Here is a 22,853-nt window from a genome sequence, read left to right on the forward strand (position 1 = left end):
GAGCATTAATACCAGCACAGACCTGTTGGACCAAATGGCCTGTTTCTGTGCTGTATATCCTGTGTAATCTCCACCTAAGTTCTCTGGATTTGGGTAAATGGGATGTGTCCCTAAGGGAGAGACTTGTGCTCCAAACAGAAACACTACGCGTGGGTGTAAATTTCTTTGAGACTCTCCAATTCAAGTTGCTGTGATGGATATCTGCATATGTCAGGTACTCAGCTGATCTTCCCTTCCCTTCCAATGACTGCATCTCTGCATTTTTCCCTCAGAATAGCAGCATCATATGATATGGAGAAAGGTATAACATCGGGTGAGTTTACTCTGTGCAATATGTGGAGCAAAGTTGCGAACCTGTTCTCTAAACATGCCAGCCCTGGTTCATTTGGCAGCACTCTTGCCTCGAAGTCAGAAAGCTGGGGGTTCATACTTCCACTCCAGAGACATAAGCACAAAATCTAGGCTGATGCTTCAGTGCGGCAGCGAGGGAAAGCTGCACTCTCAGAGGTGCCGTCTTTTAAATGAGATGTTAAACCAAGGCCCCATCTGGCCCCCTCAAGCAGAATGTAAAAGATCCCGTGGCGCTATTTCGAAGAAGAGCAGGGGAGTTCTCCCCAGTGTCCTGTTCAATATTTATCCCTCAAACTCAAACTGATGATCTGGTCATTATCACATTGCTGTTTGTGGGAGCTTGCTGTGCACAAATTGGCTGCTGCGTTACAACAGTGACTACACTTCAAAAGCACTCCATTGGCTGTAAAGTGCTTTGGGACGTCCTGAGGGTGTGAAAGGTGCTATATAAATGCAAGTCTTTTTCTGTTCTTTCTTTCATTAAAGAAACTCCCCCCGCCCCTCTGTTTTTCTCTATGGCGAGAAAATGTGCAAATTATACAATGATTTTTATTCATGATTGGAATTCAAGTTTACCAGTTGTGCCTATGCCCTCCAATTCAAATCAGGGCATCTAGATGAAAGACAAACTGGAATTATTATATTCCTTTGCAAAAAAAATTGGGGAAGTACAAATATAATTGGTTTTCTGTGTGATTAAACAGGTAAAAAACCTGACTTGAAAATTGGATTCGATGGGTTTAAGAGCTCCCTTGTTGCAAGTAGGAAATGATCAGTCTGCATTACAGCAGGGCATGGGGGCATGCACAAATAAAGGGCCACTCCAGTCAGTCTCACACACACACACACACACACAACCGCACAGTGAGCCGCCTGCAAGGAGCTGAATCTCGATTTCCTCTCTGTTCCGGCTTCTACAATCTGCTGGCCTTTTCTTAGAAAATAGTGATTATTTTATGATTATGTTCCTTCCTCGTCGGAGCCTAACTGGAAGTGAGTGGTGCAAACCCCGCTGATGAATGCGAGCAGCCTGTCATTCATTTGAACCAGCAGACACTCAAAACAGGGGACCTCTCCAGTCCTTCGAGCGAATCCTATATATATATACACACAGAGAGCAGTAAGACTGCGAGGAGCTGTCTGCTCTCTCTCTCTCTCTTATTGATCGGATCTTGCCTTCTTGATTCCTTCCCCTTTCGCTCCCCTGGATCTGCCCGTGTTTATTTCTCTCTTGTCCTTCCTTATTCCCGGAGGCTCTACCCAATGGATCTGAAGGTAGAACCTGAAGATGCGGAGAGCACGCAACCTTCCAGCGTCCAGGCTTTCGCCACCAGCTCCACTCTGCACGGCATCAGCCACATCTTCACCTACGAGCGCTTCTCCTTCAGGCGCATCATCTGGACCCTGGCTTTCCTCGGCTCTCTGTCCTTCCTGGTGCACGTCTTCGTCCAGAGAATCCAGTATTACTTCGAGTACCCCCATGTCACCAAGCTGGACGAGATCACCGCCTACAACCTGACCTTCCCTGCCGTCACCATCTGCAACCTCAACGAGTTTCGGTTCAGCAAGATCACCAAGAATGACCTGTACCACGCTGGAGAGCTCTTGGCATTGCTGAACAACCGATACGAGATTCCCGACCCCTACGTGGCTGAGAAGCACGTCCTGGATGTCCTCATCGAGAAGGCCAACTTCAGGAACTTCAAGCCCAAACCCTTCAACATGAGGGAGTTCTATGATCGAGCTGGGCATGAGATGAAAGATATGCTCCTGGACTGCAAGTACAGAGGGGAAGAGTGCACACACCAACACTTCAAAGTAGTGAGTACCTCATGGAAATGAAAGTTTCTCCTGAATCCCAGTTAGTTGTAAAATGTGGTCAGTGGCCAGTTGGTCAAAACATGCTCTTGGTGCCGAAAATGTGTGTTCAGAGGACCTGCCAGAGTCCTTGGTGGAGTGAATGTAGACAGGTATTTGGAGGTTCAAGTTCTAGAAAGTGTTTGTGGCACATTTGGTTTGCTAATTTTTGGTTGACCATCCAATCTTCGCAACTGAATGGTTATGTTAGAGGTAGTTTTTAAAAATTATCCTGTCTGATTCTCTGTAGAAACCTAGTTATAATTTAACAGAATGCTGGATGGATATCTTTAAAGTCAGCAGATAGGAACTGAAGCATTATTATTTGCCCTCCATGTCTAAGAATAATACTGTAAACCAAAGGAAAAGAAAAACTGTTGGAAAAACCCCTGTGATCTCATGTGCCATGGGGAGAAAGCGGTCAGGGGTCGGTTCCTGAGCTGTTTTTCCTGCTGTTTGGTGGCATTGAGGCACTGGAAAAGACTGGGTTTATCTGAGGCAAGGGAGGAGTAGGGCTGTGTAAGAAAAAACTTGAACAGAGCAACAGTAATAAGTGAAAATATTTAACATGAGGTTAATGGTAGTAATAGATTTCAGTTTTACACAGAGGCGTGAAACTTTTTTTGTTAAAAAAAACAAAGTACAGTACTGTAAGGCACAATCATTGATGCTCCAGTATCCTTGTGTGAGGGCCTTAGTTGCAAGCTGTAATGTTCAGACATATCATTTGCTAAATCCCCATCTTTACAACTCTAGACTTGGGAGTCGGAAATTTGGAGGTTACAAGGAGATGTCTGTTGCAGTTAATTCCTACAATGAAGCATAATGTGTAACATGGGAGGGAGGGAGTCTTACGCTTAAGGTGAGTTGTGCTTTACAATCATGTATCAAGCAGAAACATACTGTCTGTTAACACTGTCTCTGAGGTGCCTCCCTTACTTTGCACACGCACACACAATGAAAACAATTTTTAGTTTGAAACAAACAGTGATGAGTGTCAGTTCTGGTGACATGCTGATACTGCTGTGAATCACACTTATAAAACAGCTTTTCCGCCAAACTTGCTTGTGACCTCAATAGGGGATTGACAGGAGCCCTATGTTTACATACTTTCTGACATGAACTATGTATTAGATTTTTGGTTTATGAAGAAATGGCAAGGGCTTTCGAAGCAGAATTGTCATGGGTAAATCATGCTTCTGTCTCTGTTTCAAAGACATTTTTACATTTTGGGCACCGACCTCTAAATCTGCTCCATCTCCATTTATGAATTAAATGAGATCTGCTTTAGACAGACATCAAAATTCGAGGCATGCGACACCTCCCTTCAAATGCTGTCCATCCAAAATGCAAACAATTTATCTTTAAGTGTCTGATCTGGGCAGTCTATTTGCTGACAATTACCAATCAGCTCAATCCATTTTGACCTCAGAAAGTGAAATCAGATATTTTGAACCATTAAAAGTGCACAATTCCCCACAGTTTTTAATTTATCTTTAAATTTAGCAATCCTTGTTACAATAATAAACCCCAGTCAGGGAAAACCACGTGAGAAATGTATTCCACTTTTCACTATTAAATGATCATGCCTGTCCTGTCTATAGGTAAGCAAGTGCACTTCACTACTGGGTGCATAACTAAGAGCAAGGTGATTGAGGAGAGAAAGTATTTGTGTGTCAGAGAGAGGAAGCAATTGACATGAACACATTGCTCTTAATAAACTCCACCTGCCCATAGTTAAAATGGACTTTTCTGCAGTTGGCCAGGACAGCAGTCACCAAATCAAAATAAAGAGAGATATTTGTAGATGGGACAATGGATCAGTACACCAATATTTCATCGATGGGTTAATGCGCTGAAAGTTTCCTTTCTCTATCCGAAGGAGATACCTGATGTAAGTGTTTTAATTCAAATGAGTTTGGGGCTGCTCTCAACTCAGTTTCGAGTGAGCACAAATCTACAGCACAAAATGTTCTCTTAGTGCGACACAAGTTGTGTCTCTGAGAGATAGGCTTGCCAACCCTCTGGGATTGTCCTGGAGTCGCCAGAAATTAAAGACTAATCTGTAGGACATTGCTCCGATCAACCCCAGGACAAAAAAAAAACATAGAGGCAATCAAAAATTTTTTTTTTTAGAAAAACTGCTATGAACACTTTTGTTTATTAGTTATAAGAATATCGGACATGGGAACAAGGATGGTTTGACTGACAGTCAAGATTCACCCAATTGGATAAGGAAGAGTCTGTTCACTTTCCAATGAGCGTGAGAAGGCAGGACACCATGAATGTGGACCTGTCATGGGACAAATGGTGGGAGTGTGGGGGAGGCGGGGTGGTTGGAGGCAGGAGGTCATGTGCTAGGTCATCTCCAGGAATATGTCCTACCAGAGTTGGCAACCCGACTGAGAGACCATGGTGTCGAGTTTACCCTTCATCATGCGGGCCTGCTAGATGATATTCACTGAAGGAACATTACAGGTGCACTGTAAAGGGAGCTTTACTGTACATCTGCCCTATGCTTATACCCGATCTGGGCATAGTCTGATGCTGACACTGGATGTGAATGTGGATTGTCTTCCATGCTTTCTTATCTTAATGAGCATAAAAATGTACTCGCCAAAGGCTCAGCAAGTTTATCCAACATACACATAAGGAAGGTCTCATGTTTGATTCCTGGTCTCTGGTCATATGAATAATGAGCACTTGAAGGAAATACCAAAGGGTGGCTGGGGCTGATTGAACTTAGCCCTAGCAACACCAGAGATGGTACTATTGGCGAGGATTGAATTGGGGAGCGGCTGAATCTCTAGCAATAAATTAAATACATCCACATCATATTAGTTAAAAATCTCATCACCATCGGAAATAAACCTGGCTGCTTTGGTTTCATTTTCAGAAACTCATTATTTTACTGAGCAGGCTTGAAGTAAAATGCAACATGTTACTGAAGTTGTACAGTTTCATAATTACGAAAAGATTGCGGGATCTGTGAAGAATGACTGATCGCCAACAAAGGGGCTGGTTGATAGTGTAATCTAATAAAACAAAACTGTGTGTAAACACATAAGGAAAGTTAAACAAGCAACAGCATGGCTTTTATATATTTAAGTTGCACGACTGAACCATTAAAACCAACAAAGAGAGACTCTGCAGCTTTAACAAAGCTGTACTTCAGCCCTGCCTCCCCATTACAGGAGTCACATTCTGAAAGCATCCATTTGACGCCAAAAGAAAGCATTCTGACCCTTGCCGAACACAATTCACAATAACACAAATAGCACTTGATGTTATGTACTACACAGTACCCGAATGATGCTCATGTTGGACGTTACAGTACTGGCAAGTATGAGTATTGGAATGCTTCTGTACAGGTGTCAAACATGGTTTTTGTTGGTATTAACTCAATTCCATAAATGGTATATACTTGACTTTGAAGACTAACTGCAAATCAAAAGTGAATCATGCAATTCATTTAATGTCGCCAGCAGCTGGCAATAGGTTATTGACGCAGATGTCATTGTGAGATTGAGGGCAGGTTGATGAGCTTTGCAACATCCTGAAATTTTAAGAGTGATATTTTTATCATGCATCTTGTGCTGTTATAGGGATACTTCAAAAATCTATACCTTTCTAGTCTAGAAACTTTTTAATTTGAGGTGATTAGGTCATGGAGATGCACATTTGTGTTCCTGTGCATTTATCATCAGGGAGAAGATGAACTTTCTCCGTCCTACCTATTATTTCAACAGAAGCAAGTGAGGCTTATGTTGGAAAGTAACCTGTTAAAACAGCAAATGATTTTCAGTTACTATCCTTTTTTATCTCACACACGACTAAGTGCTAAAAGTTAGCATGAAGCAGACTGTCTTTGAAATGTCACTTTTATTTATCTTCTCTCATCTCTCTTCCCCCTCCCCTGTGATTATACCTCTGCTTAAGCTGCAATGGCTAGTCTGGCATTCAATTCAGCTCACAGCCACAGCCACCAGGAGGTGCTGTTGTGGTGTGGGCAGGTCCCTTATCCTTCAAAACACATTTCATTGCAATTTTCCATTTCCCCATGCCCAGCATTTAATAAATACTCTGAGACTGACCATGTAGAGAAAGAGAGATGGCTGTTTCATGATTTATATTATATTTAATGTAATAAATGCTTTTGGGAATGCCATTTCATTGTGCAATAGTACTGTGCAAATTCAGATGAAATTCCTCTGTGTGTTATTTTCACAGAGACATTACCCCATTTAAAATGGATAGGTTAACATCTCTATTCAAATAGAAGACAAAGGAATTTTAGAGGCATGCAGAAAGTGTTTTCTGGCTCATATCACATTGAACAACTTCAGCCCATTGGATAATATTAATGGCTAGTGGAAGACATTAGTCTGGGATGTTTGGAAATTCAAAAGTAAAATATATACCAAAATATATATTTGCAACTCCCTGAAATGTACATTGGAAGTAATTTACCTTTTTTTTAAAAAAAGCTGTAAAGACTGGAATACAGTTGTAATGCTTGCTTAAATTGTAATTGGCTCGTACATCACAAGAGACTTGTTGTTACTGCACATGAATCACAGCTAGGTGTAGTCTTAAAAAACATAATATTGTTAATTTATCAACCAAGCAGTCTCCATTAACTTAAAGAGGCAACGACCAACTTTCATGATCTTTTACAGAGTCTGTGAAGTTAGCATTATGCAAAAAAAAGTCGCATTATGAAAGCACATACACTGTTCTCTCATAAAGCTATTATTAGTTGGTTTTGGTGGAAACCACCTGGTAGAATTAAAGCAGTGATGTTATCGACAGCAGGCACTACTTTGTATTAGATTGAATAAAATTGTTCTATAGTGCATTTTCTGTGTGTCACCTTCATAATCCTGTCTGTCAACTTGAGAAATTTTAGACAGTGTTGAAACTAATACTGTTGAAACTGGATGGTAGCATTTACAAAATGTCAATGCAATAAAAACACAGAGAATGACCCAGGCAAATTATTCTCGGAGTCATCACAAATTCATCACATGCTTGATAATGCAGTGAATGTCCATGCACCTTCCAAAAGGATTGGAGCCCTAGCTGATTGACTGGCACAGAGGTGCAGAGGTCAATTGTTGCACACCAGCTAACTCCGCATGTTCCCAGTTAGAACTGTGGACCTTGTCGGTCAGTACCATACATGGCAGAGCATTTACACATTGAACCATTTGAGGAGCTACAGTGTTGCACTTTTATGTTTGTTTTGGGGCCAGAAAAACAACACCAGTGTGACTTACAAAGGAACCATTTGTGTAGTTTGAGGCTTGACTTTTAACAAAGCTGCAATCAAATAGTTTAAGTTTGCTTCTTTTTTTGGATGTTGAACATGCCCTATAATATATTTAAAAACTTATGTCAGTGCGCACTCCCTGTTTACAAAGCCTTACTTCTTGTTGTCATGCTTTTTCCCTGACAAAAGCTTGTAATATTTATAATGGAAACTGCTTATGTAAACATGTCACACTGTAATTACATCCTACCACCAGTGGTGGTGTTATAGCACCTCAATTTTGTGTCTCCCAGCTCCTCAGCCAATACAGCAGAGAAACGCCAACCATCTCGACTTCTCAGCTTCCAAATTGCTGGAAGTTTTGCTAATTAATGATAAATAATATAGAATAAAAATACTACATAAAGATAAGGATGGAATGTATGACCTTAAAGCAGGAGCTGAATTACATCTCTGTCTCCTGGTCCAATTATCCCCTTCTGCCCAATGTCAACTCTTGTGTTCATGGAAGGGAGGAACTTGTGAAAAGCTAGTATGTACATATGATTTATCCACATTACTAATGGTTTGCAATAAGTACTAACATGGGTTGATTTTCTTTTCTGTCTTTTCATTCCAATTTAGCTCCTTGTGATTCGTGTTGTTGTCTTAAAGTTCCATGAAAAACCTCACAGCTTTCAGCAATATCTGAAAGCGTGCTTCCAAGTATCTTGAGATAAATGCTAATATTGTAAAGTCTCTCCATTATCCTTTGAAACATTTTCAGATGCCCTTCAATCGCAGAACTGTTTAGCTATCTGTCCGATTGCTTCCTTTTGTCCATTTGAATTGTTGCTTACATCTCTTTTTAAGGCATTTAGAAATGATTTAGAGACTGTAATTGCTGACTGTAGATGCCAGACTATTTGAAATTCCATTAAGAGACAAACAGACGAGAAATCACACTGGATGTTTTAAAATGGTTGATAATTTATCTTATGACAGTCAATTGGATACTTAAGAAATGTGTGACTCCAAAGGTTAAAAAGTGGATTTTGAATATCATAATCGTCAGGAGGAGGTATTCCAGATCCCAGCTTGAGGGTGTTTAGGGCCATATTGTAACTGTTATTTTAAAATGTACAAGCTTTCTACTAGTAACTGGGGGAAAAGCAAATTATCATAGATTAAGGAGCAGCCTGCTGAATATACAGAGGTGAAGGAGCTTCATGCAAGTTATGTTCAGCCCCTGCAGTTAGCTGGAGTGCCTCCTGGTATGCAGATAGTTATGTTTCTTGAAGAAACAATCCCATTGCTGCTACACTGTACTCTGTTCCTTATAATCAGCAATAGTTTGACTCGATGGGCTTATTTGTAATTTGCTTGCTAGCTAGCTCTTGCTTTGAAGTGACCTGAGCATTCAAGCTGAACAGTAAGTATTGAATGGAGCTTCAGTGTTTAGTTTAGTTTAGAGATACAGCACTGAAACGGGCCCTTCGGCCCACCGAGTCTGTGCCGACCATCAACCACCCATCCATATTAATCCTACACTAATTCCATATTCCTACCACATCCCCACCTGTCCCTATATTTCCCTACCAACTACCTATACTAGGGGCAATTTTTAACGGCCAATTTACCTATCAACCTGCAAGTCTTTGGCATGTGGGAGGAAACCGGAGCACCCGGAGGAAACCCACGCAGACACAGGGAGAACTTGCAAACTCCACACAGGCAGTACCCAGAATAGGTGACTCAGGTGGGAGGAGCGCACTGTCTTTTTTAGTTCCACTTCTCCACAGGTCACAACATATATTTAAAAAAATGTTTACCCAGTTACCAGTTCGGTCAATCATATACTCTACTCTTTATCCCAGAATAAAATACACCAACCGGGTTTCTTTAAAAAAAACATTTTCAGTTTATCATCAAACAAGACTTATCCAGTAATGAAGCAAAGCATTAACATACAGATTGAAATATGAAAGCTCCCTTTTGAAATTCCCCACACACACTCTGAAAAAATACAGAAATTCTCTCTGCAGAGGTCTGTTACAAAAAAAAGACAACTTTGGCCAAATACTTGCTAATTCTTGAAGAAAAAAGAGAAGATATGGAAGGAAGTCGGTTGTCCCTTTTGGTCTGGCGTCCAGGTATACGGAGACGGGTCACTGCGATCATTTCTAAAGCAGTTCTTTTCAGGCGACGTTGAGAATTAATCTGGTAGGTTTCCCAGCTTCTCAGGAGAGATGCAGCACCAGGGGTTTTAGCTTTTCCACACTGGATCTTTGCAGGGTTTCTTCAAAGAGGTAGAGAAAGAGGTGAGCTGGGTGGTCTCTTTTTCCTTGGCAGGCAAAATACCACTGTCTTCAAAACAGTTCACACCCCAAACAGAAAGTCAACCTCCTTACCTCCGTAAACATTGACATGTGGCTTCTCTGTAAACATCTTCCCTAGGTCACCAAGGTTTCTGTTGCTTATTGAGCTTAAAGCACATGATTTCCAGCACAGGTTGTTTTCAAACAACATCTCAAGTGTCCTTTAAGTGAACTTGGTAAAAATAAACACATGCCTGGAATCTTTTCAGTTTAACACAAGTCCTCAAAAAAATAAAATATTTAAAAAACGGAAGCACTTTCATAACACGCATCTATAATGGATGAGATCTTTATTCTTCCCACACTATTGCTGCAAAGTTTTTATTAGTCTCTGAGGAAAATGTTCTGGAGCTGCCAACCCCCCATAGGAACATTGGAGCAGGAGGAGGCCATTTTGTCCTTTGAGACTGTTCTGCCATTCAAGGAGATCATGGCTGATCTCTGTAATTAACTCCTAACCCCACTCCCATACAGCTCTGTTAGTGCCACTAATGAGTTTCCCCATGAGAATTCCCTGTATATTTTAAGCTTATTGGAAGTTGGGTTAATGGCAAGATGCCAGCCAGGACTGGCTGCACCAGAGATATTCTGTGCCCGCTTGCCCATCCGCCCACCAATACTGTTCCACTTAGAGATAGAGGTGCACAAACTTTGCTTTGTCAGAGAATTAATGCCTGCAAAGGCTTGAATTCTCCTGGTGGCAGACCCAATGGCACAGTATGGTGTATGAAGGCCTGACCAATCTCAATGCTGGATGGTTCTTTAGAGGTACCCCAAGTACAGGATTTCAAGCTTTAAATGATAATGCAAGAAGGCAATGGAAGGCGAGCAAAGACCAGCACAATCTGATTGGTTGCACACACATAAAGGTGTCACCATTCGGGTTGGATTTGATAGAGGCCGCAACGTCGGGATCTGTGACGGGGGGCGGGGAGGCATGAAGATTGCCCTGGATGAGACCCTTCATGGACCTCGACGCTGGCAAGGCCCAGCCGGATCTCCATGGAGGCGGAGAGGCCTCATGGCGACGGGACTGTAATTTAAATATTTAAATAAATCTACATACCTGACTTAATTGCAAGCCCACCTCCAGTCCTGTTGCGATCTTTGTGCCAATGGCTGGCACTCCTGCACCTTCCGATCCCCGTCTGGGGAATCGAGGCGCCACACTGGTTGGGAGGGGGGAGCAGGTCAGTTTTTCTGTTCGTGGAGGGCGGTGGGGGAGAGCAGCGATAAAGTCTTCTCATTGGTGGAGGGGATGGCGGGAAGAGTTAAAGTTTATAGTTGATGCAGTTTGAGAGGCGGGAAGGTCATTTGAAAAAGGAAAATGTATTGGGCTGGAGAGGGAAAGTATTTAATTTTGTGGTTATTGGGGGCGGGGTGGGAGAGGTTCAAAAATACCGGTTTTAATTCTTTGAATAAATGTTTCCTGATTTCTTAAAAAATCCCGGAAAGGCTCAACGCCCTTTAAAAATGGCGTCAGCGCCTGCGCAGAGGCAGCTGACAGCATTGCCAACGATGGGCAGCCCACCCCCTCCATATGATTTGGGGGGGGGGCAGCCTGCCCAGCTATTTAAATGAGCCTTAATGAGTTCTGATGAAGGGTCACTGACTCTGCTTCTCTTTCCACAGATGCTGCCAGACCTGCTGATTATTTCCAGCATTTCTTGTTTTTATTTCAGATTTCCAGCATCTGCAGTATTTTGCTTTTATTTAAATGAGCCACCGCACTTGGAATCGCGGTGGTTCTTTGGCATGCAGCCCAGGCTTATGGGCCGGCATTTTTTCCACCCGCCACCACTTTTGGCGGCAGGCCTATAGAATTCAGCCCATCATATCTGCAGGCCTTGGAATGCTGTGACGTACTGACTTTGCAGGCTCTGGGTCACCTAAGAGCTGGATGCAGAGCTGTGTCATCTGCTGCAAGGACGCCTGCAGCTAACATGCACCATAGTGCTGGCACTGCCAGTGGCTGTAATGGCCAGGGGAGGCCGCAATCCTGTTTTCACGTCCGTCCAAGCATTCTGCTCTGTTGACCTATTGGGATGGTGCCCTGGAGTAGCAAATGGGACCACTGTCTTCACAACTGTCACTTCAGCAGTACTCAAACAGGGGTTTTGGTGCTGAATAATGTCCAGACAACTTCCTGCAAACTGGATATCTTTCCCCTTCATTTGTGCCCACATCTCTCCCCATTCAGCCTTGTTAAAGGCTGCCAATGGGTTGAAAAGATCAAAGAGCCTCTCTAAAGGCCGTAAGAAGTTCTGTCACCCTATTTTCTCCACTTTTAAGTGTCTGCATGCCTTTAAATTTCCCAATTGTAACTATCACTCTCACTAACAGCAGCTGCACATGGAGCTAAGCATATCTGGTGAGCTTTGCACTCATTTCTGGCCACCTGGGAGTAAACTGCATTTATATCTTCCCCAATATTAAATTCCTTATTCTATTTTAAAATAGGCCTTCCCCTATTTATTTTAAGTGAGTTTAATTACCTCTTAAACTACCAGACGAGGGATTTTTTAAAATTCAACTCTGTCTGCTAATCTTTGTCTCTATTTTTAGAATTGTAACATTTTGGCAACCCACGAAAGCAGAAATATCATTGCAGAACTTATAATAACGTGGGGATTTGGAGATGGCTTGTTCTCTTATACTTTAAAGGCCTCCATTCACATTCATGTCAAAGCAAATGCATAATGTAATTGACTTTATGACACAGTCGCTTTATTCTCCGCAAATGGATGCATAATCTGAATATAAATTGAAAGCATCGGCTAGCTATCAGCAGAATACAAAATAGTAATCCAGTCGAGAGGTTCAATGGTGTCAGAATCTGCATGAACGTAGATTGGTTTACATTATGGAGCAATAACCCTCGAGTGTTGGTTGATTAACTCACCTGAATGTATAATATATATTGATCTAGCATATCTCCTGCGACGCAGCTCATGGTAGGTCAGTGCATGTGTTGACTTTTAAGGACAGGAATGTTATATCGGGTAAAACACCATGTATTCTGTCGCTGAAACGGAGGTACTGTCCCTTTAAGATGGTGAAGTACAATTGCAATTGCTCTGCTTTCTTGAATTGAGGGCTGGGGTCAGTAACGGGGTCAGGCTGCACCATCCTTAAGAAACTGCAGGCATTCTGCCTTCAGTATTGGGGGTGGGGGAGGTTGAAAGAAATTTGTATTATAACATGTGGCATCTAGAGTGTTGACATATTGTTCTCTTATATAATTTTCGTTTACGATATTGGTAAGAAAATACGACTGTGTCCCCAATCTGCTCGTTAACCAAGGTATTAACCCATTTAAAATAAATCCTTCATTAAAATGAGAGGAATATCTTACAAACACATTCAGTGTTCATCCTCAATTATCTACAACCGTAATTTGTAGTCTTATATTTTCTTAGTGTGTGTGTTTTCTGTTGCTGCAGGGCGAACTAGGGTCTTAAGCAATATTACGTTTGTTATCTCGGAACTGCACTGGGCCAGGTTACTTCTGACAAAGAAAACCCAATTAATTTTCTCTTCCATTTTATGTGAACATTGGAGTCAGTGAAGAGATTGGCCACAAGGCTGATCGCTCGTTATAGAGCTCTGAGTTATGAGGCAAGATGGAGGAAACGTAACACTTTTGGCCTAGAAAGGATGTGTCTGTGAGGTGCTCATAAGAGATGCACAAGGTAGTTAGGGGAATGGAAAAAGTGAATCTGGAATATTACTTGTAATTATAAATGGTGAGAGTAGGGCAAAGGGCCACAGGTTCAAGCCAGTAAAAGGCAAATTTTGGATGATGCCAGAAGTGATCAATGTAGGAAAATAGGAATTGCTAGATTGAACAAAGTCCAAAGCTGATCTAATTTGCCTTCTACCATCCCCGAAGTCACATGATACAATAAGAACTGAGTTGTCGGGTTGGCATCCTTCCTTCCATCTAAGAAAGATGATGGACATGCAGCAAACAATCTATTTAGGTGAAGTGTCTTCTCTTGGTGCACCTTTGCTGATGGCTGTGAAGGCCAATCCTTGAGAGGCAGGTTCTGCCACAAGTGCTGCATGTGAAGCTGCCAAGTGATGCTGTGAGTTGTTGTTTTTGACATTGGTGCCTGTTGCCAAGCTGCTGTAGCAACTGGTCATTGTGGTAGTGCACATCAGTCCACAGGATGTGTCGCCATTTCCCTCTTTCACCAGCTAGTGATGACTCCCAGGTGCAATCGTCGCCATTTAGGGCCTTCATGTCACACTTGTAAGCATCCTTGAAGTGGAGCTTTGGGCACCCCAGCTACCTTACCATACAAAAGGTCCTTGGGTATGCGACTGCCTTCCATCCTGCGGACGTGTCGATCCACTGGAGCCGTCTCTGTTTGATTACACTTGGGAGCTCTGCCTTTGAGAGGACTGCCACATTTGTGATTTTGTCCTGCCAGGATATACCCATAATATGCCCAGATTATTGAGCTTCTTTTCCTGGTAGACTGAGTTGTTGACTAATTATTGTAATCAATCGCTATCAGTTAGACCTGGGAATGGTTGCCAGATGTCAGTTGAGGGGAGTAAGGTGATGGGTGGGAAGGGGTGGGGTGGGGGTTTGTTGGCATGATCTGGAGGATGGGTTTTCTAGCTGAGATTGGGGAGGGGATAGATTTGTTGTGGGAGCCTGGGGGAAGGAGGCCCACAGCTTTCTTGTGTGGCCTGGAGGAACAGTCCTGCCTGAATCACAAGGAAACCAGAAATAAAAATTTTCAGACTTATCTCTCCAAGCTCCTTCTGGCTGCCGATCTCTCTCCCAGTGGGCCTGGCCTGACTGGGAAAGCCATCACTGCTACTCCGCTTGGGCCTCCCAATTAATATTGCAGTCAAGTTCGAATGACATCATTGGAACTGAATGTGCATCGTTAAACTCGGACCCTGCTGTCTTCCTGCGGGTGTTCCTGCTCGCCTGCTCAAAGGAGCAGGTTAAAATCAAGGCATGGCGGGAAGGCAGTGAGATCAGAAGGGGTAAGTAACTGGCTTCATGTCAACAGTCCCCTCTGCACCACCCCCGCCACCCCATTACCCGCCCAGTTTCCACCAAGCAGTTGGGAGGGGTAGGTGGCAGGAGTTCAAATCGTGGCCTAAAAGTTTGAGACTTCCTCCACGGTAAGTAACATTGCACAACCAATCCAATTCATTTTGTCAATGATTTATCTGGTTGTAATATATGTGCCAAACATTTTTGAACAGGAATGAGCATGGAATCAGGGCACTGCTGGTCAGTAAGAACTATATGTATTGGCATCAACTCAAATGGGATATCAGAATTGAAATTCTCAGGTGAAGGTGGACAGTAATACTGAGTCCAGTCTTTGTAACTGGGAAACTGCTACAACTGCACACTGAGACAGGTAAAAGGTCGCAGTTTAAGTGAAACAGGCCAGTCCACTTCAAACACTGCCTCCGTGGAATGGCTGTTGGCAAAGATTTTAACGGTGCAGTTTTCTGCAAACGATCAGTTTTTGTAAACGTCTACCATTTGTTTACTGTCAGGAGGAAAGAGGTGGGGGCGCGGTAGTTGATAAGAGAAGTAGCAGAAAAACTGCAGTTTAACAGCTCAGCAAAGTTATGTAACTGGAGATGTAAATGCCCTGAAATAGACCTCTGGCAGAACAAAAGAATTAAATTGCTGCCGAATGTCCTTGTTCCATTGAGGTGCTGGCCAATTTCATGTCAATTTCATAAATGCAATCATCTGTGACCTAGCATATGTGTGGATAATTTGAAATGAGGTTATTTAGGGTTTGCCTCACTTCAGTGGCGCAGTGGTTAGCACCGCAGCCTCACAGCTCCAGCGATCCGGGTTCAATTCTGGGTACTGTCTGTGCAGAGTTTGCAAGTTCTCCCTGTGAACCGAGTGGGTTTTTGCCGGGTGCTCCGGTTTCCTCCCACAGCCAAAGACTTGCAGGTTGATAGGTAAATTGGCCATTATAAATTGCCCCTAGTATAGGTAGGTGGTAGGGGAATATAGAGAAGGTGGGGATGTGGTAGGAATATGGGATTAGTGTAGGGTTGGTATAAAATGGGTGGTTGATGGTCGGCACAGACTTGGTGGGCCGAAGGGCCTGTTTCAGTGCTGTATCTCTAAATAAATAAATACCAAAGTCTGGTTGGGCAAATGGTATCCTGAATTGAGCAGCAGTGACACTCTCTGTCCAGTAAGCTGTCAATTCGGACTTCCGGGTCTCCTGACCAGAACTCCTCCCTACCAGCTTGCAAAGTCAACCCCAATAAATCCCGGGGCCCAATTCTTTGCTCCTGTTTAATAACATTTACTGAATCCGTAGCTAAGTTTAATCTTTACCTTTTTAACCAAATATTTGACTTTGTGCTTCTATATTGACCTCCTTCCTTACCTCAAAAGTACACATTTTCATCATTCAACAGATTTTGTGCTTTACTTTAGGAAACAATGGACAGCTGCCTGTACTGGCTACATGCTTCAAACAGCCTGAGAGCTTTCACTTCCCCCAGAATTTTACAGCATGGCAGGAGTTCCCGATGATTAATACTATCCAGTCACATTTTCTCCTGTTGTTTGAGCTGTGAGCTTGCTGGTCAGAAGAGATGTTTACCTGCAAATGACTGTTGTAACTGAATCAACCTCCACACTTAAGAGGGAATTGGAAGAAAATCCTTCACGGGTGCAGAGAAATGGGGATCTAGATTTCATAGCTCTGATATTGGACAGACACTGGTACAATGGAGAAATAGCTTCCTTCTGTGCCGAAAACTTGTACGCGCTATCTCAGCTGATTTCAAAACATTCTCCCATTAAAGACAACTTTATCTGTCCTTGCTGCTGGTTTTGAAATAACGCTCCAGTTCTAAAAACACAAAGCGCAAGGATTCAGCAGAGGCCATTCTGCCTATGAAGCCTATCCCCCCCACAGACCAGCCACAATGCATTCCTACTGCTGTAACCAACATGTGTAGCTCCTGTGGACAGTTTAGTATTAATGCAAACTGATTTCAGCTTTACACTGGCAGTGTGAGTCAGGATCTGACCCGGGGTCAGGCTCCCTGGGTGGGGTAGTCTTGCATCATTTTGGTTCACAGGATCGTAGGAAATAGGAGCAGGAGTAGGCCATTCGGCCCATCGATCATGCTCCACCATTCAAACAGTTCATGGCTGAACATCTACCTCTATGCCATTTTCCCCACTATCCCCATATCCCTTGATGTCATTAGCATTCAGAAATCGATCGATCTCTGTCTTGAACATGCTCAATGATTGAGCTTCCACCGCCCTCTGGGGTAGAGAATTCCACAGATTCACCACCCTCTGAGTAAAGAAATTCCTCCTCATCTCAGTCTTAAATGGCCTGCCCCTTATTCTGAGACTGTGTCCCCTGGTTCTAGACTCACCAGCCAGAGGAAACATCCTATCTATATCTACCCTGTCACACCCTGTAATAGTTTTGTAAGTTTCAATGCGATCATCTCTCATTCTTCGAAACTCTAGAGAATACAGGCCCGGTTTCTGTAATCTCTCCTCATAAGACAATCCCGCTATCCCAAGGTGGTGCACCTCTGTTGCACTCCCTCTATGGCAAGTATATCCTTCCTTAGATAAGGAGACCAAAACTGTACACAATACTCCAGCTGCGGTCTCACCAAGCCTTTATACCAACATACCATTTACCTTCCTAATTGCTTGCTGCACCTGCATACTAGCTTTTAGTAACTCATGAACAAGGACACCCAAGTTCCTTTGGACATCAACACTTCCCAACCTCTCACCATTTAAGAAATACTCTGCCTTTCTGTTTTTCTGCCAAACTTCACATTTATTCACATTATATCCCATGTTCTTGCCCATTCGCTTAGCCTGTCCAAATCCCCTTGAAGCCTCCTTGCATCCTCCTCGCAACTTACATTCCCAGCTAGTTTTGGGTCATCAGCAAATTTGGAAATACTACATTTGGTCCCCAAATCCAAATCATTTGCATAGATTGTGAACAGCTGTGGCCCAAGCACTGATTCACAGTGATGCCACATGGAGTGTGAACTCAGTGCAATGTCCAACCTGCTTTACAAACTGCTCAAGGGGTCCATTTCCAGGACCCTTTGTCAGTCTACCTGACCTTTAACTTAAATGTTTTGAGTGCGGGGATTCTTACCTCTTTGCTGTCGAGATTTGCATGGATAACTCTAAACCTCATTCTAATGCGGAGTTCCAGCCAGGTGGGAGCCAAGTTCTGCCTGCTTGTAGCCTGGACCGAGCTACCAGTCTCTGACTGTTAAGTGCATTTACACTACACCTTCAATGAGCATGTATGAAATTTCAGTCAATTAAGCTGTAACATTTCCAGTCAGTCCGTTTCAATACCATGTCTAGGCAGATGCACTAGTGAGCCTTCTCTTCAATTCTACCATGTTTATACCTTTTAATTGGCCATTCTTTTGTTCATGTATTTGCAGTGGAAAATGTATCGTTGTCTGTCAGTACATAGATTTGCTTGCAAAAATCTGCAATTAAATTGCAATGTGTAGCAAATAATTGACTACAATTGCTTCCACAGAATGAGAAATAGTTAATTGAGTCCAAAAGTACAACAGCCATTTGGAGAAGACTGCAGAATTGACCAATGTATTTCCCTTGCATGCGGTTCATTTTCCACACCAATAGGGTTTGCTTTGCTCCCCAGTGTGGCAGTTACTCCTTGAACCAAGGCGACCAACCACTGACACCCTTTGCTTCATTGCCATAATATAAGAAATCTCCAATGGTATCTGTAATCCTGCGATGCATGACGCTAGAGCAATTTATTTAGCAGGCAATATCCATTGAGAGAAAACTCACTCCTCGTTCTAAAATCCAATCTTGCTCACTTGCCTATTTGTCAGATGCCAGTTGGTTCTGTTACATCTAACGAAAGTATTCACTTCTAGAAGTGCAAAGTAGGTTTGCTGTCTCATTGTACTTTATACTGGTGGTGTACAGCTGACAGCAGATGAGTGACCCTTCACTCAGTTACCCCTCCTCCCACTTTTCCTCCCTCCTGCCCCCAAGTGTTCAGGTAACTAATGATAGTATAGATCCAGGAAAATGTGGATCTTTATGTAAGCCATTGATCTCAGCCTGCCAGTGTACATCAGGGAGCTGGTTCCACAAGTGTTTCAGAAGACCTTGTTATGGTCTTGTAGGTAGTAGACCAAAATCCAAGCCAAGCATGTGCTGCACAAACTCCTTAAGGAATTTTGCCACTGCTGCCTTTGCACCAGCTATTAGAAGGTGTGTGAGCGGAACCTTGGAGGTTGTTTTCTCTCTGTTTTCCCTCTCCCATGCCTCACTCTGCACGTATTTCTCTCTTGGCCTTGGTGATTGATGGACTGTTCCGAAAGGGCATACATCCACCATTCAGTGGCACCTTGTATGAGAAGGTGCACCGTGACCTCCTCATCATATTGTTACCAGAGTGAACTTGCCAGCCCATCAGACTATCTTCAGGGGGCTCCGTTTGCATTGAGCTGTAAGTGTATGGCTATATGAGCTTGTGTGGATAGTTCTGTTGATGCAGGAATTAGTGGATTGTAAGGAGACCAAGGCGGAATCTTCTGCGCTTAAGTTATGAGCATTTCTGGGTCCGGACCCCGCTCTGACTTTCAGTGCAGTCTTGGAAGGACGGCAGCTCTTGTCCATCTGGAGCTGTTTAAAAAAAGCTCTGGCTACAGCTGCGAGGCCACCACCTGTGGCCTGCTGATGGCTGTGGCCCCGGTGGGGGAGTTAAATCAGGAGGCCTCATGAGGCCTCTTAGACTAGCCATTGGCAAGCTGCCTCCAGGCACCTGTTGGGCTTGGCCCTCAGACGGGGGCCTGTCCGCACCCAATCAGCCTACAAATGGGTAGTTAATTATGTAGATTGGCTACCCGCTGCTGCCGAGAGCGCCTGGAGGCGGGAACGCGTCGGCTGCCTGACCTGATGTGACTTTCTCTAAAATTCCTCCCAGTTCCGCTTTGAAGCCAACCCCTCTGGGACCGGGAAGGTTCCACCCCAAGAGAGCCTCACTCTCTGTTATTTTCAGAAGCATACACTGGCCTGGTGAAATTACCACAGGTTTATTTTATTCCTTGGCTACTTGGATACTTTTCCTCCTTTGAAGACTTTCTCCTCAGGAGCTATGAGGAACTTAGTCATGCCGACTCCTTTGTGATCCACCTTGCATAATCTCGTGCTCTGTTTGAAATTCAAATCAATTGTTAGATGCTTTAGAGACCTGTGTCCATTATAAGCTGCAGAAGCTGTATCTGTTTCCATGGTAGTGAATCTGCTGCCTGGCATTATCAGTTTGCAACCATTATTTAATTTCTTTTCATTCCACTGTCGTTTTGACTCCTGGTACATTACATGTACGCAGAGCAGAATAAAGATGGAGAAATCCGCCTTATCGATAAAATAACTAGGACATCACATTCGTGTAGTTCTCTTTTCGTGCACTCTGATACTTCAGGTGTCAGTCAGGAGTAGCTTTAAGCTATTGTCCTATCCTGTTAGATGGAAGATGCCTCACGCTGGAAAATGCAATTCATCAAAAATTATGTTGAACTGGTTGTGCCGAGGTTGGAGAGTACCTGGAAGTTGGTTTTGAGAAAAATGAAACATGATACCAGATTTTGAAGGCAGTTCCGTTAAACCTTGTTACTTCTTCATTATTTCATTCAAATCACCTTAATAGGGCTCCACTTTCACCCATAGAGTTCCGAGCATTACAATAAGAGCAAAATACTGCAGATGCTGGAAATCTGAAATAAAAACAGAAAGTGCTGGAAAAACTCAGCCGGTCTGGCAGCATCTGTGGAGGGAGACGCAGAGTTAATGTTTCAGGTCAGTGACCTTTCTTCAGAACTGGCAAAGGTTAGAAATGTAATAGGTTTTAAGCAAGTAAAGTGGGGGTGGGGGGCAAAGAGAACAAAAGGGAAGGTGTGTGATAGGACAGAAGGCTGGAGAGATTAACTGACAAGGTTATGCGACAAAGGCAAAGAGAGTGTGCTAATGGTGTGATGAAACACAAAACATTAGTGAAGAGGGAGTGTTAATGACAGAATAATGAGCAGCCCTCGCCAAAAGCAGAAACATGAAAAAAACAGTGGGCAGGCACATGGTAAAAAAAAGATGGAACAAAATAAAATAAAAATAAAAAAGGGCCAATCATGCTCTGAAATTATTGAACTCAATGTTCAGTCCGGTAGGTTGTAGTGTGCCTAATCGGAAAATAAGGTGCTGTTTCTCGAGCTTGTGTTGATGTTCACTGGAACACTGCAGCAAGCCCAGGACAGAGATGTAGGCATGAGAGCAGGGGGGGGGTGTGTTGAAATGGCAAGTGACTGGAAGTTCGGAGTCCTGTTTTTGGACTGAGCGGAGGTGTTCCGCAAAGCGGTCACCCAGTCTGCGTTTGGCTCCCCATTGTTGAGGAGACCACATTGTGAGCAGCGAATACAGTATACTAAATTGAAAGAAGTATAAGTAAATCGCTGCTTCACCTGAAAAGAGTGTTTGGGGCCTTGGATAGTGACGAGAGAGGAAGTAAGAGGGCAGGTATTACACCTCCTGCGATTGCTTGGGAAGGTGCCGTGGGAAGGGGACGAAGGGTCGGGGGGTAATGGAGGAGTGGACCACGGAGTCAGGGAGGGAACGATCCCTTCGGAATGCTGACAGGGAGGGGAAGAGAAAATGCGTTGGTAGTGGCATTACGCTGGAAGTGGCGGAAATGGCAGAGGATGATCCTTTGAATGTGTAGGCTGGTGGGGTGGAAAGTGAGGACAAGGGGAACCCTATCGTGGTTCTGAGAGGGAGGGGAAGGAGTGAGGGCAGAAGTGCAGGAAATGGGTCAGACAGTGGGGGGGAGTCCTCGGTTGAGGAAAAAGGCATATCAGAAGTGCTGTTGTGGAAGGTAGCATCATCAGAGCAGATGTGTCGGAGATGGAGAAATTGGGAGAATGGAATGGAGTCCTTACAGGAAGCAGGGTGTGAGGAAGTGTATTCGAGGAAGCTGTGGGAGTCGTTGGGCTGATAATGAATATTAGTAGACAGCTTATCCCCAGAGATGGAGACAGAGAAGTCAAGGAAGGGCAGGGAAGTGTTGGAGATAGACCATGTAAAGGTGAGAGAAGGGTGGAAATTGGAAGCAAAGTTGATAAAGTTTTCCAGTTTGGGGCAAGAGCAGGAAATGGCAACGATACAACCATCAATGTACCGGAAAAAGAGGTGGGGGAGGGGGCCTGAGTAGGACTGGAACAAGGAATATTCGACATATCCCACAAAGAGATAGGCATAAGTAGGACCCATGCAGGTATCCATAGCAACACCTTTTATTTGAAGGAAGTGAGTGGAGTTGAAAGAAAAGTTGTTCAATGTGAGAACAAGTTCAGCCAGGCAAAGGAGGTTGGTCGTGGATGGGGACTGGTTAGGCCTCTGTTCAAGGAAGAAGCGGAGAGCCCTCAAACCATCCTGGTGGGGGATGGAGGTGTAGAGAGATTGGACGTCCATAGTGAAGAGGAGGCGGTTAGGGCCAGGAAACTGGAAATTGTCAAAATGACGTAGGGCATCAGAAGAGACACGGATGTAGTTCCAAGCATTCCCTTGATTCAATCATTTCCTAGTTAGCATACATTGTAGAATATAATGCAATAAATTATTCCAAGTAAATTTATCCTTAAAATGGATGATCCGGTCAGCAAGGTTCCATTTAATGAGAGGGGAATATACGTCTAGCAAAAGCAGTTAACGACTCTTGTAAAAGAGATGGGTAAATACCTGGTTGGAGTGAGATTGAAGGTTATAAATACTAACACAGATAGAGGTATGTTGGAACATGATAGTCCCTGAACTGCTGGGACAACAGGAACATCATTCGAAGTCAGAGATAAATAAAATGGATTATGAGATGAGATTTTCCTGGATTTGTGCCCAGGTACACCAGATTGCCTGGGCACTTTAAATATTGGAAACTTTTGCAGGTCAGAGGGGACAC

General features: G+C 43.5%; 1 protein-coding gene across 1 annotated transcript in view; it reads left to right on the plus strand.

The window, feature by feature from the left end:
• Positions 1-1,614: 1,614 nt before the first annotated feature.
• Positions 1,615-22,853, plus strand: part of asic1b (acid-sensing (proton-gated) ion channel 1b) — a 703,894-nt gene continuing 682,655 nt past the window's right edge. The window contains exon 1 of the mRNA XM_068024457.1: positions 1,615-2,172. Within this exon, the coding sequence (XP_067880558.1) occupies positions 1,615-2,172 (558 nt within the window). The remainder of the gene's footprint in view (positions 2,173-22,853) is intronic.

This window comes from Heterodontus francisci, chromosome X (genome assembly GCF_036365525.1).
Source record: "Heterodontus francisci isolate sHetFra1 chromosome X, sHetFra1.hap1, whole genome shotgun sequence".
Lineage (NCBI taxonomy): Eukaryota > Metazoa > Chordata > Chondrichthyes > Heterodontiformes > Heterodontidae > Heterodontus > Heterodontus francisci.